This window comes from Nanorana parkeri, unplaced genomic scaffold, assembly GCF_000935625.1.
Source record: "Nanorana parkeri isolate BGI_ZX_2015 unplaced genomic scaffold, ASM93562v1 scaffold237, whole genome shotgun sequence".
NCBI classification, from domain to species: Eukaryota; Metazoa; Chordata; class Amphibia; order Anura; family Dicroglossidae; genus Nanorana; species Nanorana parkeri.
In genome coordinates, this window is record NW_017306505.1 from 1,420,395 (window position 1) to 1,438,518 (window position 18,124).

Sequence of the window (18,124 nt, forward strand, 5' to 3'; positions counted from 1 at the left end):
GCACCCAAAGTTTCCATTGGCTGACTTCAGTCACACCGCCAGCTGATTGGCTGTGCTCACTGTTCATTTGGGAATTCTCCATCCGGCTCCTTTCGACAAAAGTCAACAGAATAATGAAGTTTGGTTGAGCGGGCAGGGCCACAAACAGCTCAAATTTCGGCCAAATACTTTAAAAGCCAGTGTTTTATTTTTTTTTGCTGCCTTTGTCCAATTTTCCTGGAGATGCAACAGGAAGCCAGAGGAAATCTGTGCAAAGCAAGGGGATATGTCCTCTAAGAGCAGGGATAGGCCACCTCGGCACGCTAGCTTTGGTGAAACAACAATACTCCCATCATACCTCTGTGAGTCATGCCTGTGGCTGTCAGAGCCGTGCAATGCCTCATGGGACTTGTAGTGTCGCCACAGCTGGAGTGCCGAGGTTTCCTACCCTTGTCTTAGACAGTTGTCCCCAGTGGAAGATTCCCCCTCACTTCCTGTTCCTGTGTCAGCTCCAAACCTTGGCATTTCCTATCACCTTCTCTACCGGTGACAACGGGTGAATCTTCTCAGAGAACGGACATACACAGCAATACAAACCTCACAGGGCCTTTAACACTTCCTCACTCCAGCTTTACATAGACCAACCAACAGATCGTAGTTAGGATGGGTAAAAGGGGGCCGACATGGCGGGAAAAGGGGTTTCCTTTGATTACAATATATAATCATTATAACTGAAGCCCCTCTACATTCGGAGATCCCGCTGTCATCAATGAGACGTTGATCCCCTTTGTTCCATATCAGCGGTGGCTTCCTGAGAACAAGCGCCTGTGGCAATGATCCAAACCGACCCGTACACAACAAGCTCAGGTTGCAGGAAACACGCAAATACATTCCGCAGCTAGCTCCTGGCAAGTTCTCGCACACACCGAGCGAGTTCTCCCACAAGAGGAAATCACTTTACTGGCTCTCTTACACATGGCCGCCGCTGAGTCACAAGATGGCCGAGCAGCCCAGTGCCAATTACACAACGACTCCCCTTTTTCCAGGCAGGGTGTCACAGCGGGGTGCGGAGCTGTGACAAGGACAATATTGATGTTCTGCCGGTAGTATTATTTCTGCCTGATGAGGTCAGAGCGAGAGTCAGTGACACGACGAGGTGAGCTATAAATAATACTCTGACGTTATAAAATAGCAGCCCGTCCATCCGCTGTGAGCGACGCGTGAAAAGAACACAACGTGCGGCTGCATGACAAAGACATTGTGCAAAGCCAACGCAGGAGGAAAAGTATTTCCTTCTAACCGGGAGGGACAAGTCCAGATATGACCTGTATATGAAAATATACACAGCGAAGCCTCCCAGACCCACCATCGTACCGGACCCATGAGGATGTTCTAGGCTACGGTGTATATAATGATAGCTACGACAGGATTATAGAAAGTACAAGAATCACTAGAACTATGTGCAAAAGAGCTTACAATCTAAAGAGGAAAGGGAAAGATTCAAGGGGAAGGGAGCTTTGGTAGCAGACGTTATGTTGGCGATATCTATGTACTAATGGGAGGAGTCAAGGAAGAGTCAAGCAAAAGTCAAGGAAGAGTCAAGCAAAAGTCAAGGAAGAGTCAAGGAAAAGTCAAGGAAAAGTCAAGGAAAAGTCAAGGAAAAGTCGGGGGAAAGAGAGACGCGACTTTAATCTGCATTATATATGTTTTTTATAAGTCTTCAGGGTGAGTTAAAGGACAATGTCACCTTTAGCGAAGCCCCAAACCCCCAATGCAACCCACTCGGGATTATACTCGCCCTACACCCCGATCCCATGAGCTTTCCTCTGGCATGGTCACATGGTACCGGCTCACTTTTCCTAATGCTGTGCAAGCAGCCCCATTCATTCCTATGGGTAAGTCATACTCAGAGGGACCAATGGAGGCCGCCATGTGTATGGCTTTCCCCAAGGCTGGGCAAGTCTCAGGAGCCAGGTCGCCAACGCTCCTAAAAAGTGATAGCTGGCGCCTAACTTTGGAGATAGAATGGCTCCTGAATCGTATATGAATTTGTCCATCCCTGGCTTACCCATAGGAATGAGTGTAGCCGCAGCAGGCATGAAGATGAGCTAGATTAAAGAGGAATGGATCAGGGAGGAGGGAAAGTATTATACATTATGGTCCTCTGGGTGGTGGTCCATATTGTCTTGTTGGGTCTGTGGCATAGGAAGAGATGGGAAATCTCCCCGATGGGACACAAACAGCATAAAAAGAAAATCGCGATGGGCAGAACCCTTTGCTACTTCATCCACAAAACCAAACAGAGACGTTTTGGCTATGCAAACACTTGAAAGGCTAGGAGGGAGGGTTTCTGAATGCATATGGAAAGGAGTTCCAGGGAAGGGAGGCAACACAAGAGAACTTCTAGAAGAGAGAGAACGTGAAGGGCCTATGGCATGAGGAAAGGAATTTCAGAGAAGGAAGGCAGCACAAGAGAACTTCTAGAAGGGTGAAGGGCCTATGGCATGCGGAAAGGAGTTCCAGGGAAGGGAGGCAGCACAAGAGAACTTCTAGAAGAGAGAACATGAAGGGCCTATGGCATGAGGAAAGGAATTTCAGAGAAGGGAGGCAGCACAAGAGAACTCCTAGAATAGAGAAGGTGAAGGGCCTATGGCATGTGGAAAGGAGTTCCAGGGAAGGGAGGCAGCACAAGAGAACTCCTAGAAGAGAGAAGGTGGAGGGCCTATGGCAGGCGGAAAGGAAATCCAGAGAAGGGAGGCAGCACAAGAGAACTCCTAGAAGAGAGAAGGTGAAGGGCCTATGGCATGCGGAAAGGAGTTCCAGGGAAGGGAGGCAGCACAAGAGAACTCCTAGAATAGAGAAGGTGAAGGGCCTATGGCATGCGGAAAGGAGTTCCAGGGAAGGGAGGCAGCACAAGAGAACTTCTAGAAGAGAGAAGGTGAAGGGCCTATGGCATGTGGAAAGGAATTCCAGGGAAGGGAGGCAACACAAGAGAACTTCTAGAAGAAGGAAGGCGAAGGGCCTATGACATAGAGAAAGGAATTCCAGAGAAGGGAGGCAGCAGAAGAAGTCTAAAAATAGTGAATGTCTGATGGCATGTGGAAAGAAGTATCGGCGAAGTCCTGTATGAAGGAAATGAAAAGTTCTGAATGATGATAAGTCTGGAAGATACAGGAGACAGAAATGTGAATGGTTTTGTATTGGAGGACAATAGGGAGCAATCTGGACAGGTCAGAGGGTGCAGCTTTTCCTGGGGCAAAGGATGAAACTCAGGGACTGTCCCCAGAAAAGAGGGACAAATGACAACGGCAGACATAACAGAAGAGGAATCTGAGAGTAGGTGTCACAACTCTCGGTGTGGAGAGAGTCTGTCAGAAGCAGCTCAGGGTGTGACGCTTCCAGGAGGGGGTGAGGAACACGCAGGTATGAAAGAACTCCGAGAACCAGAAACCCAGCACTGGGTAGGACTGGGACACAGAAACTGGTCATGTGACTTCACAGAGACAACTGACATCCTAAAAATGAACAAGACAACGTCAGTCCGATAAACTCTGACTGGCGGATTTAGAGGAACGTCTGGCACATAACCGGCTATCTGGCACTGCGTCTAGGTTATGAGTGGCAGGAACCGTCATCTTGACTCTTGGCACAATACCGCACACCTCCACCGTGACAACAATCCACAAACAATGATTTATTGGGCACACACGGTGCAGGGTTTGAGTGACGTCTCGCACTTCTCAATACCTTCAACTTGAACAATTATTTGGAACATCCCATTAAGCAGGAGTGGGCAACTCCAGCCGTGCCTCTGGAAGTCATGTCTCTAACCGTCAGTCTTGCACTGCCTCATGGGACTTGTAGTTCCACAACAGCTGGAGTTGCCTGCCTCTGCCATAAACCATTGTTCTGTGAGCCAAATATCTGGAGCATTGTCCATATTGTATAGGGCCCATTGTCTATAAGATGTCTCATCCAACTGCCAGCCATGCAAGACTATTGAGTGCCATGGGACACTGGCAACAACTCGCCAGCAACACGATCGCTATAAAGGGCAGAGAAATTGTCATCTCTTATAACCATGACAACCGTGTCACTTACTCGCTGACCAGATGACTAAGGTGTCACTCCTTTACTGGAGAGTGCTTCCAGCAGCAACGGTTCAATGCTGTGGGAACACGGCCATATTTTACCTGCCCTCTCTAGCCGGTCACGGGATTGCATCATGCTCCATGGCCCTTAATCTGGTCATACATCAGATTCCACCATTCATACAAAACAGTGCGGATGTAGGAATCTGCGCTGCCGCAACCACAACACCTGCGTCTGTCTAAACACCCCAATAGTGACTGTATCTGATAGGATGTAGTCACTGTACGACCGACAATTGTCCCCCCGGCTCCTTTGATTTTCTTTTAACAGAATGGCCAGCTTAAGTTTGATTTTAAAATGAAGAATACACCAAAGCAAATGAGAAAACTACAAGTCCCAGCATGCCCTGCAAATCCCTGGGAAAATTAATAGAAAGCCAACCAACAACCGACTACTATAGCACGAGTAACTGTAACAACCAAGCAATACATCTCTTCTTCTCCAGAACTACAAGCACCAGCATGCCCTCCTCACCATCTTGTCTTGACTTATATTGTAATGCGCTGTGCAAACTGTTGGCGCTATATAAATCCTGTATTATTACAATAATGCACAGACAGGCTTTCTGCGCATACAACAAAAGCAGCAAATTGTGGGAGATAGTATAACTGCACTCACCTAATCCTTGCAGCACCTCGGATCCTGTCATACACCTGATCTGCAGTCCTCTCCCTTTATAGACCTGACACAAGGCGGGGCGATGACATCATTCAGGTCACAAGACATTGAGGTCACCAGTAGGAAGTAACTGGCTGAACAGGTTGTAGGTAATACGCAAGTAATTTGAGTCCTCTGCAGATCCAAACTCCGCACACGTGATATATTTATATATACATTGTATAGAAAACACTGAGGAATGTATCCCTAATTACAACATATTATCTGTGTCAGTGACTTCCACAGGATGATACGGAGCGGGGCCGGTATGTGTCAGTGCAGGTAGCGATACCAATTGTAGCCTGATGACTTAAAGAGAACTCTTTACCCCAACCTGTCCATCTATCGCCCACCTTGACGGCCTGTAGGCATTCCCTAAAGACTCATCTCTTCAGGGAAACCTATCCCACCTCAACCTAACCACTCAACCATCATGTTCTCAAACAATTCATCCCCACACAGCTCCCTCCTCATGTATCACTGGCCCCTCCCTTTTAGATTGTAAGCCCTCAGGGGCAGGACCCTCCTTACCATCTTGTCTTGTATTGTATTGTGATTGTAATGTCTTCCTTATATTGTATAGCGCTGCGCACACTGCTGGCGCTATATAAATCCTGTATTATAATAATTGGCCCCTTTGCCCATTCAGGGCTAATAGTGTCTATTGATAACCCCCCCCCATATCCATCTCTCTAAGGCTGGGCACACACCGTACAACCAGCGCAAGACTTTTGTCTTGCGATGGTTGTAAGGTACTTAAAAAAAACGTACGATCTGCCCATCTTGCATAGGCAGATCGTACTTGCGATGATCGCAAGCCACGCCCCCTGAGGGGCGGGCTTCCGATGACCGCAATGCCGAACGGGGAGTGTGCGCTTGCGCACACCGGCCCGTCCGGCTTTTATCGTATGAACATGCTACACACCCGCCGAACATCGTACGATGCTCGGCGGGTTTTCGAACATGCTTGTAAGTTAAAAGTCGTGCGACCTTACAGTAGCAGAGGTCGCACGGCTTCCACACCTTACGATAATCGTACGATCGCGGGATTTACCGCGATTATCGTAAGGTGTGTGGGGACCTTAACTGCCTCACCTCCTCTCATAGAAGCCTCCCTCCGATGCCCTCCAGCTGTGGTGGAACTAAAAATCCCATGAGGCATTGCAAGATTCTCACAGCCACAGACATGACTCCCGGAGAGAGATGCATCATGGGATTTGTAGTTTCACCACAGCTTGAGAGCCAAAGTTTGGCTACCCCTGCTCTATGGAGCGGGGGGGCATATGACCTTGTCCATGTGAAAATGCTCATCACCCAACCAGGTAAGCTCCGACACTAAAGCTTCCCCAGGGTGGAATAGGGAGGTGGCAATAAAATGTCCATGAATATACATAGCAAGGGAGGTGGACTCTCTGCAGACACTGAATGGGCAAGTGACTGTATCACCTTTAAGTGACCCAATACCTTGTCCATGTAGGTGAAATAAAAGGATCACTTAGCTCGCCCACTTCCCAAGACAGAGGAGACAAAAGCCCTGTGAAAGTAGTTCCAAACTGGCTTCTCAGAGCTCTCACAGGCCTATGGATTCTTCCCCAGCCCTATGTAACAGACCTGGCCCAATCAAGGGGGCACTGTCACATGGGGGGGAGTCACATACTTTATCACTCCAAGCAGAAGAACAGAGCAGCGTGGGAGCAAGGAAAGGTAATCTGCTGAGTTAAAGTCTGCCAATTCTCACGCCTGTCCAGCAATCCGATGTATGCAAACTCCTTCGCTGGCACCAGCATCTCTGCAGTCTTCCGACTTGGGCATCTTCGGTAATCTTAATTGGCCGTCCTGGGATGACATAACGCCCGCACACCGAGGCATCTCAAGACTCTTACACATAGCTCCGAGTACAGTTCAAAGAAGCTTGCTAACCTAAGACGCCTTTATGGAAGCCGAGGCAAACGTGTGTCTCTGCTGCAATACAAAAACCCCTCCTGCTTACAAATATACACTGAGTGGCCAGATTATTATGACCACCTGACGTTTGTAGGCAAATTAGCTATAATTAGGCGCTGAAGTTGCTAGAAGGCCAGACCATTATAAATAGGGAAGCAGGTTGTTTACCACGACAGTACTGATGGGGTGGCCATAATAATCTGGCCACTCAGTGTAGTTGTTTTGATTCCACGTTAAGTGATCCATTTCCTTCTCCCTACAAAAGAAAGGGTTCACTTTAAACGTTGAATTTGGACTGGGTAGGACTGGACAGATTCCTGAAGCCTAAATACAGTCTTATTCAACTAATTTTGCTACCAGTGTTTAAAAATATATCCTGGATCTCTGCAGAGGACAATGCAATTAGAAAATATTGGCCGTGCTTGGACCCACTCATGAGGTCATCCCTCTGCCCTCCGCTCCTGCTTGCATTTTCATATTGTACCTGTGTGCCCTGAATGGCTCCTACTGGGGGGGTTCCATGGGATTACCGGAAGCTAATACCAAAACAGACTTACCCTAGTTATAGGAAATATAAATGTATACTTTTTAATAAACAAAAATAGAATGTTTTTAGAATGTTTAATGGACAAAAGTAGAATGTTTGTATATTATAAGACACAGGCTCCTTTCTTTCCTAGACTATTAGGTAATGCAGCTGCCTTCAGGTGATTGGATCACTGGTCCATGAGAGCAGAAGATACAGCTGATTCTGGAGTCTGCCAGAAGCCTGATTAGAAGCATGATCTACTGGGGCACATTGAGGATCACCAGAATGGCCTCCATCACAATCCTGCAGAGCAAGCAAGGAAGAAGGTTCAGGGGGGAACGGCGTAGATAGGACTGAACTAATCCCATAGAGTCACTAGACCATCCACTGTGAAACCTGATGATCCCTGGTCCTGGCAACAAGTGTGTACAGTTTATATTTGGATCTTGAGGTCAGCAGGTCCACAATCGGCATCCCCACCTGCAACAAAGAACTTGATACACCTCTGGGTTGGGTGACCATTCTCCAAAGCCCAGACGTTGACCACTAAGGACAATTTTGCTCACCTGGAGTGTGCACAGTGGTCAGACTGATACCACTTGCCCCACACTGCCAGAATGTTGAGTTGCAAGTCTGGAAGGCACTGCCTGGAAGAAGGCCACCATGAGGCCCAAAGCTGTCATGCAAAAGTGAATAGTTGGGCAGTTCCTAGACTGTAGGGTCCGAGAATGGGAGCAAAGAGACTAGAGCTTGTCAATGGGAGTGGAAGACTCCGCACAGGTCTTTATCTAAGGTAAGTCCAAATATTCCAGCCAATAAGTTGGCTCCAATGTTGACTTCTATAGCCTGTGGATTTTCCAAAAACCAAAATCCATCCTAAACAAGATTCTTTGTGTTCAATGTTTTCTGCACAATCTACCCAGACGGCCATTGCCTCCCTTTATCTGGGTCTTTCTCAGGCATCTGTGTGTGATTCTTGGTATCTGTTTTTATTCTGTATGTGTGGACTCTGCACAGTACCACTTCTCTTGTCTTGTATGTCGGGTGTCATTCTCAGTATCTGTTTTTATTCTGTATGTATGGACTCTGCACAGTACCACTTCTCTTGTCCTGTATGCTGGGTGTGATTCTTGGTATCTGTTTTTATTCTGTATGTATGGACTCTGCACAGTACCACTTCTCTTGTCTTGTATGTCGGGTGTCATTCTCAGTATCTGTTCTTATTCTGTATGTATGGACTCTGCACAGTACCACTTCTCCTGTCCTGTATGCTGGGTGTCATTCTCGGGATTTGTTCTTATTCTGTATGTATGGACTCTACACAGTACCACTTCTCTTGTCCTCCATGAAATTTCTGCTACACTGGAGATAATCTACCACACAGGATCACTTCATTGGAGAAGTCAAGTAAGTTTAAACCGTTTTTAAAGCATTTTTTAATACACTTTTTGCATATATCTACTGCTTGCTAGCCTCATATATATGCAAAAACATTGGAGGCTTTAATTATACTTTAACTTTTATTTGCTCTCTAATGACTTATCGGACTCTATAAATAGACATGTCATGAGTCCTCACACCTTGAGATAACACGCAGGTTACATCACTTTCCATGTCACACGCACTGAATCAAGTCATCTGCTAGATTGCCCGCTCACCGATATCTGACACTGTCTGTGACATTTATAACTTCTCATGATAAGGAAACACTGTACCTGAGGTTCATCAAAACTTTGTTCTCAGTGATGTCACCGGTCTCTAGTGACTGGATAGGCTGCATTCTCAGTGATGTCACCGGTCTCTAGTGATTGGATAGGCTGCATTCTCAGTGATGTCACCGGTCTCTAGTGATTGGATAGGCTGCATTCTCAGTGATGTCACCGGTCTCTAGTGATTGGATAGGCTGCATTCTCAGTGATGTCACCGGTCTCTAGTGATTGGATAGGCTGCATTCTCAGTGATGTCACCGGTCTCTAGTGATTGGATAGGCTGCATTCTCAGTGATGTCACCGGTCTCTAGTGATTGGATAGGCTGCATTCTCAGTGATGTCACCGGTCTCTAGTGATTGGATAGGCTGCATTCTCAGTGATGTCACCGGTCTCTAGTGATTGGATAGGCTGCATTCTCAGTGATGTCACCGGTCTCTAGTGATTGGATAGGCTGCATTCTCAGTGATGTCACCGGTCTCTAGTGATTGGATAGGCTGCATTCTCAGTGATGTCACCGGTCTCTAGTGATTGGATAGGCTGCATTCTCAGTGATGTCACCGGTCTCTAGTGATTGGATAGGCTGCATTCTCAGTGATGTCACCGGTCTCTAGTGATTGGATAGGCTGCATTCTCAGTGATGTCACCGGTCTCTAGTGATTGGATAGGCTGCATTCTCAGTGATGTCACCGGTCTCTAGTGATTGGATAGGCTGCATTCTCAGTGATGTCACCGGTCTCTAGTGATTGGATAGGCTGCATTCTCAGTGATGTCACCGGTCTCTAGTGATTGGATAGGCTGCATTCTCAGTGATGTCACCGGTCTCTAGTGATTGGATAGGCTGCATTCTCAGTGATGTCACCGGTCTCTAGTGATTGGATAGGCTGCATTCTCAGTGATGTCACCGGTCTCTAGTGATTGGATAGGCTGCATTCTCAGTGATGTCACCGGTCTCTAGTGATTGGATAGGCTGCATTCTCAGTGATGTCACCGGTCTCTAGTGATTGGATAGGCTGCATTCTCAGTGATGTCACCGGTCTCTAGTGATTGGATAGGCTGCATTCTCAGTGATGTCACCGGTCTCTAGTGATTGGATAGGCTGCATTCTCAGTGATGTCACCGGTCTCTAGTGATTGGATAGGCTGCATTCTCAGTGATGTCACCGGTCTCTAGTGATTGGATAGGCTGCATTCTCAGTGATGTCACCGGTCTCTAGTGATTGGATAGGCTGCATTCTCAGTGATGTCACCGGTCTCTAGTGATTGGATAGGCTGCATTCTCAGTGATGTCACCGGTCTCTAGTGATTGGATAGGCTGCATTCTCAGTGATGTCACCGGTCTCTAGTGATTGGATAGGCTGCATTCTCAGTGATGTCACCGGTCTCTAGTGATTGGATAGGCTGCATTCTCAGTGATGTCACCGGTCTCTAGTGATTGGATAGGCTGCATTCTCAGTGATGTCACCGGTCTCTAGTGATTGGATAGGCTGCATTCTCAGTGATGTCACCGGTCTCTAGTGATTGGATAGGCTGCATTCTCAGTGATGTCACCGGTCTCTAGTGATTGGATAGGCTGCATTCTCAGTGATGTCACCGGTCTCTAGTGATTGGATAGGCTGCATTCTCAGTGATGTCACCGGTCTCTAGTGATTGGATAGGCTGCATTCTCAGTGATGTCACCGGTCTCTAGTGATTGGATAGGCTGCATTCTCAGTGATGTCACCGGTCTCTAGTGATTGGATAGGCTGCATTCTCAGTGATGTCACCGGTCTCTAGTGATTGGATAGGCTGCATTCTCAGTGATGTCACCGGTCTCTAGTGATTGGATAGGCTGCATTCTCAGTGATGTCACCGGTCTCTAGTGATTGGATAGGCTGCATTCTCAGTGATGTCACCGGTCTCTAGTGATTGGATAGGCTGCATTCTCAGTGATGTCACCGGTCTCTAGTGACTGGATAGGCTGCATTCTCTGTGATGTCACTGGTCTCTAGTGAATGGATTGGCCGCATTCTCAGTGATGTCACCGGTCTCTGGTGAACAGATATCGCTGTTTCCACTGCAAACACAAAAAATAGGGCAGACTATTTTTTGCGTTTGCAGTGGAACAGAACCCAGGCAATGTTTGCCACGTGTCTGATCACATTGTGGGTGGGTGTGGCTGGGGTGCCATTGACTTCAGTGCACCGCCACACCCCCTCTCACCCCAGAACATAGGGGGTAGTTTTGTGAGCGACTGCAAGGCGACAGCAGGGGCCACAATTGGTGTGAACGAGCCCTGAAGCTTGTTGAAAGCCTGCTAGTGACAGTCTGCACTCCCATTAAGATCTGTGTTTAACATTCTCAAACTGAAGCTAAAAGGATGCTTAAAGCATAACTCTGGGCAAATCAAATCTTAACCCTCGCAGTGAGGCTACAGGATATAGGACGGGGGGAACGCCAACGGACATACTACCATTGCAGAGAAGGAGGCAGGCTGCAGGGAGCTGTGTAGGAGCCAGATGGGATTGTGGTTTAGGTGAGTGTAACTTTATTACCGCTCCCTAGACTAAATGAACAGTGAACTCTGGCGTGTAATTACCTGCCGCCCGACTTCCTAATTGGTCAGGAAGCTGGCCAATCATAAAGCTGGGTAGCAAGTCATTACCCAGAAAGCCAGCAGCATGGCAAATTAGGAATGCGGACAGCGAGTAATGCCACGTCAGCTTCCTTCATGGGATGTCCGGTATTGGCGAGTACGGGGAAAAAAATATATCGCTACTCGATACCGAAAAAACAGTATCTGTGCATCCGAGAAAGACCTTTAACCTGGCAGTGGGTCTGCCTCTACAGTGCAAAGGTTATCTGCTCCTTTTGCCTACAGAATGATTAAAGGCAATACACCGTAAACTCCGTTATCCGGTATTCAACCAGAACTCTCATCTAACCACAAAAAATAATCCTGTGTACTCACTGTTGTGCTCATCTACAGCATGCATTATCCTGAACACGATCGTGTCTATTTGTCATAATTTGCTTTTGATGACTGCATTTCAATATTGATATGAAGTCAATACAAAGTTTATGATACGGTATAGTATGGGGTAAAGCATTACCTAGACCTTTTTAATAGTAACTCTCAAGCAACCAGAAACTACATTTAACCGAAATCTACCAATCTCCGTGGATGCCAGATGACAGGTGAGGCTAGGTTCATACCTAGGCGTACGGAGAGTGTGTGGTGTGTGGTGTGTGGTGTGTGGTGTGTGGTGTGTGGTGTGTGTGTGTGTGTGTGTGTGGAATGGGAGAGAAAAAAAAAAGGTAGGTACTGGGCGGTTTTTACCCATATGCAGAGAAGGGATTAAGGTAAAATGCCCAGACCTTAATACTACTTTAATAGAATAGGGAAAGGCTAGAAGCACCTCATATATTTTTATTTCTGCGTCTCTATGTTGCAGATTTCCTCCCTCACTTCCTTCCAGGTGAAACCTTTGTCAGTTGGACAGGAACTGAGGGTGAATCTGTTAATAAAAATCTTAAAGTTTTTCACTTGAAGTTCACAAAATATTAGCATGCAGTGTTTGAAGAATACACATCGGATAAACACGAGCGACACACATTTTACCAAGTTACAGATCATTTATTGTGACTTCAGGGCAGAGACACAAGACCTTCCAGTAGAGAAAAAGTTGTTTAATGTGAACAGTGTGCGGTGGGTGCTGCATGCGGTGCAGACAAGACTGGACCATACCATGTGACTGGAGGAAAGGTGGGAGCTGCAGGACACTGGAATCGGGCATGGCGGGCTCTGCGGCACACAAGCAGGTAGCTCTGGAATGGCTTACAGTGCCTGTCCTCCAACCCTACGAAGGCGGCCTCAAATTAACGGAAAAAAAAAAAAACCCCACCATCCCGTCCCGAGAGCACTGGGACGAGGCCGGCTCCACAGAGTGACTGTTCAGCCGCAGCTTCCTTAACTGTTTCGTGAAAACATCCAGTGAAATGCTCAGTAACTTCAGCCACCCAGGAGGGGGTGGAGGACACAACCTGTGGTAAGAAGGCATTTTGTGGAAGAGTGGAAGGAGGGGGGTGGGGCGGGGGGGTCAGGCTGAGTTCACGCTGTGATCCGCACTCTGCCCACAACGGAGGATAATCATTGCAGGCAGACCGATCCCGAAACCTGGAAGGAGACAGAAGGCACAAGGCCAAGAAGAAACAGTCAGCCTGGGGCGCAGGAGTCTGGGAGGAAAAGATTATGAGGTGTCAGGTATGAATAAGTGAAGCGAGGGTGCCAAGTGTATAATGAGGAAGAAGTTTGGGGAAGAGAGTAGAGGCTGGCAGGTAAATATAGAAAGGAACATAACTTGCAGATATCATGCAAAGCTGGATGGCATGGAGGATGCAGACATGGCGGCGATGTTAGTAGGTTAAAGTATTGTCGTGGTTCATGAGCCAAAGAAAGGTAGGACACAGAAAAGATGGAGGCAGTGTTACTGCAGTGATAGAAGAAAATGAAAAGGGATTGTAAAGGGTAAACAGGCACACACAAAAAAAAAAAAAAAAATCTGAAAAGCAACACAGGCTATGCAATTATTTCCCACAGGCAGGGGAGGCAGGTATAGTATGAACAAATGTTGGGCAAGAAAAGATGGAATCAGAGTCAATATGGAGGACATGTTAAGGAATTAATGATAGGCAAGGAAGCAGGAACCCAAAGCAGCATGCACAAAGAATACGTTATCAGAGATGGTAGAGGTTAAAGGATGAACATGCAAACCAGTCATGGGGAGGAGATATCTCTCCGCACCTCACATACCCACACTTCGGGCCAGAGCGGCCCTCAAACTATTTGCAGCAGCTCCACTTCAAACAAAAGCGTGGCATTAGCAGGAATGATGCCTGGATGTCCTGTGGGTCCATACGCAAAGTCTGGGGTACAGACAAGACGCGCCTTTTGCCCCACACTCATCTGTAAAAGGAAAAAAACATGGACTGACCAATGCAGCAGCATCCTGTTCAATGGCAGACCTGAGCTGTGTTCCCCAACACCCCACATACCTGCACAGTACTATATAGGCTAAACTCCCCCCACATACCTGCACAGTACGATCTAGGCTAAACTCACCCCACATCCCTGCACAGTACGATCTAGGCTAAACTCACCCCACATCCCTGCACAGTACGATCTAGGCTAAACTCACCCCACATCCCTGCACAGTACGATCTAGGCTAAACTCACCCCACATCCCTGCACAGTACGATCTAGGCTAAACTCACCCCACATCCCTGCACAGTACGATCTAGGCTAAACTCACCCCACATCCCTGCACAGTACGATCTAGGCTAAACTCACCCCACATCCCTGCACAGTACGATCTAGGCTAAACTCACCCCACATCCCTGCACAGTACGATCTAGGCTAAACTCACCCCACATCCCTGCACAGTACGATCTAGGCTAAACTCACCCCACATCCCTGCACAGTACGATCTAGGCTAAACTCACCCCACATCCCTGCACAGTACGATCTAGGCTAAACTCACCCCACATCCCTGCACAGTACGATCTAGGCTAAACTCACCCCACATCCCTGCACAGTACGATCTAGGCTAAACTCACCCCACATCCCTGCACAGTACGATCTAGGCTAAACTCACCCCACATCCCTGCACAGTACGATCTAGGCTAAACTCACCCCACATCCCTGCACAGTACGATCTAGGCTAAACTCACCCCACATCCCTGCACAGTACGATCTAGGCTAAACTCACCCCACATCCCTGCACAGTACGATCTAGGCTAAACTCACCCCACATCCCTGCACAGTACGATCTAGGCTAAACTCACCCCACATCCCTGCACAGTACGATCTAGGCTAAACTCACCCCACATCCCTGCACAGTACGATCTAGGCTAAACTCACCCCACATCCCTGCACAGTACGATCTAGGCTAAACTCACCCCACATCCCTGCACAGTACGATCTAGGCTAAACTCACCCCACATCCCTGCACAGTACGATCTAGGCTAAACTCACCCCACATCCCTGCACAGTACGATCTAGGCTAAACTCACCCCACATCCCTGCACAGTACGATCTAGGCTAAACTCACCCCACATCCCTGCACAGTACGATCTAGGCTAAACTCACCCCACATCCCTGCACAGTACGATCTAGGCTAAACTCACCCCACATCCCTGCACAGTACGATCTAGGCTAAACTCACCCCACATCCCTGCACAGTACGATCTAGGCTAAACTCACCCCACATCCCTGCACAGTACGATCTAGGCTAAACTCACCCCACATCCCTGCACAGTACGATCTAGGCTAAACTCACCCCACATCCCTGCACAGTACGATCTAGGCTAAACTCACCCCACATCCCTGCACAGTACGATCTAGGCTAAACTCACCCCACATCCCTGCACAGTACGATCTAGGCTAAACTCACCCCACATCCCTGCACAGTACGATCTAGGCTAAACTCACCCCACATCCCTGCACAGTACGATCTAGGCTAAACTCACCCCACATCCCTGCACAGTACGATCTAGGCTAAACTCACCCCACATCCCTGCACAGTACGATCTAGGCTAAACTCACCCCACATCCCTGCACAGTACGATCTAGGCTAAACTCACCCCACATCCCTGCACAGTACGATCTAGGCTAAACTCACCCCACATCCCTGCACAGTACGATCTAGGCTAAACTCACCCCACATCCCTGCACAGTACGATCTAGGCTAAACTCACCCCACATCCCTGCACAGTACGATCTAGGCTAAACTCACCCCACATCCCTGCACAGTACGATCTAGGCTAAACTCACCCCACATCCCTGCACAGTACGATCTAGGCTAAACTCACCCCACATCCCTGCACAGTACGATCTAGGCTAAACTCACCCCACATCCCTGCACAGTACGATCTAGGCTAAACTCACCCCACATCCCTGCACAGTACGATCTAGGCTAAACTCACCCCACATCCCTGCACAGTACGATCTAGGCTAAACTCACCCCACATCCCTGCACAGTACGATCTAGGCTAAACTCACCCCACATCCCTGCACAGTACGATCTAGGCTAAACTCACCCCACATCCCTGCACAGTACGATCTAGGCTAAACTCACCCCACATCCCTGCACAGTACGATCTAGGCTAAACTCACCCCACATCCCTGCACAGTACGATCTAGGCTAAACTCACCCCACATCCCTGCACAGTACGATCTAGGCTAAACTCACCCCACATCCCTGCACAGTACGATCTAGGCTAAACTCACCCCACATCCCTGCACAGTACGATCTAGGCTAAACTCACCCCACATCCCTGCACAGTACGATCTAGGCTAAACTCACCCCACATACCTGCACAGTACTATATAGGCTAAACTCACCCCACATACCTGCACAGGACAATATAGGCTAAACTCACCAAGACAGACATTGCTTTAAGTGAATTGTTATTAAACTCAAGAACTCTCAAGACATTCTTTTTTTGTTTTTTCAACATGAAGACTAATATTGAAAACCTCACATTTTGCATCAATCACAAATTTACAAACAGCTCATACAGGTCCTTTCTCTGCTCCTATAATATAAACTATGTGAAACCATCACCGGCCTGAACCAGCCCATGTGTTAAAGAACAATTACACATTGTAATTATTGAGAATAAATGTACGTGCCTCAAAAAAATTAGGCAATGCGCCTGCAGTAAACTGAACTGTTAGTAACTGCTTTGCGGATTTGGAAAAAATTCCCCAATGACATTATTTTGCATCTACTCCTCTAAGCGTTTAATGTACCTTTTAGAAATGTCTCCCTGGCACAGCGCTTCTCCCAATTACTGGTCAGTGTGCAAACACAATCTGTGATTACGGGGCTACATGTCCCATGAGCATTTCTGAACACAGAGATGCAAGTGCTCATTACAGTAATCTGCTTTTAATAAACCTTATTGCACATATTGTTGCATTGGTTTTTCAACTCTTAACACTGCAGCCTATTTACGTCGACAGCGTGGCTTCATGTAGGTGGTACCATGGGGAGCGCATGAGTTATGTTGACTACAATAGGGCTACATAGAGACCCCGCAAGTGAACATGGCCAACAGAAAAACCGAACAATGTGCAGTAGTATTTCAAATGCCCCCCGATCTATTCTTTAACTGGGTGCCCAAAAAAGCAGAACCTGGCAAATTAGTGGATGTGAGCACTGCTAGAGAACCAGGGCAGGGATGCACAGATGGTAAGCAAGTTTGCCCGCATCTGAGGTTTGCACAGATGGTAACATATTACATGGAAAAATGTATCGGTTTCATAGAAATTCCTGCAGAGAATGTGTTCATTACCTGTGCAACGCCCTCGTCCCAGCCACGGATCACCTCCTTCCGCCCAATGGTGAAGCAGAAAGGCTTATTTCTATCTCGGGAAGAGTCAAACTTCTTGCCGTTTTCCAAAAAGCCTTAAGGAAAAGGATAAATAAAAGTTAAACAGCACTCTTCATATGCAGATAACGAAGTTGGATCTGAAAATTAAAAAAAAGGACAAATGATATCGGCATAAAAGGGCAAAAATCTCTGCCACCTGTTATTTGTGACAAAAGGCCTTTTCAGTGACTAGAGAAGTGGACGTACAGGCTGATCTAAAAGAAACCAATGCAGCTCTGCAATCCTTAATAAATCAATAGAGGTGTTAAAGTGACACTAAACTGAGGAGTAAAATCTTAAAAACACATTCAAGTACCTCAACTATTAACAACAATGTATCTTGTGTATCCCTCCGCTGTAGATCCTCCAATCATCTCTGAATTGGTGCCGACACTGTCCTTCCTTTTGGAGGGGGCTACTTTTATTCCCCATGGCAAAGTAGCTGCTGCTCCAAGTTCGCTCCCGTGTTTATTTTTTACAACACACACAGAGACCATAGGGAACAAAAGTAGCCACCCTCCAGAAGGAAGGACAGTGTCAGCAATGAGTGATACACAAATAAGATACATTTTTGTTAAAAATACATTCAAGTACCTCAACTATTAAGATTTTAACTCCTGAGTTTAGTGTCACTTTAAATATAAGCCATCCAAGTACGATTTGCCATCAGCCTCTTGCAGTCCCTGTATAGCAGAGCGAAGCCTAGGGGAGGGAGCAATACAAGGAGCATACTGACGAGGGG

At 47.3% G+C, this 18,124-nt stretch overlaps 1 protein-coding gene and 1 long non-coding RNA gene across 4 annotated transcripts in view; both read right to left on the bottom strand.

The window, feature by feature from the left end:
* The window catches only part of LOC108786976, a 17,304-nt gene extending 12,528 nt beyond the window's left edge, over positions 1-4,776 (bottom strand). For both annotated transcript variants that reach the window (XR_001941233.1, XR_001941234.1), the window contains exon 1: positions 4,750-4,776. This is a non-coding gene — a long non-coding RNA (uncharacterized LOC108786976). The remainder of the gene's footprint in view (positions 1-4,749) is intronic.
* Positions 4,777-12,562: 7,786 nt separating this feature from the next.
* The window catches only part of FKBP1A (FK506 binding protein 1A), an 8,737-nt gene continuing 3,175 nt past the window's right edge, over positions 12,563-18,124 (bottom strand). The window contains exons 3-5 of one of the 2 annotated variants that reach the window (XM_018556401.1): positions 17,305-17,417; positions 13,751-13,912; positions 12,563-13,123 (exon numbers count right to left, since the gene is read on the bottom strand). In XM_018556401.1, the coding sequence (XP_018411903.1) occupies positions 13,784-13,912; positions 17,305-17,417 (242 nt within the window). In that variant the 3' untranslated portion in view covers positions 12,563-13,123; positions 13,751-13,783. The remainder of the gene's footprint in view (positions 13,124-13,750; positions 13,913-17,304; positions 17,418-18,124) is intronic. The other variant, XM_018556400.1, reaches the window with a different exon arrangement.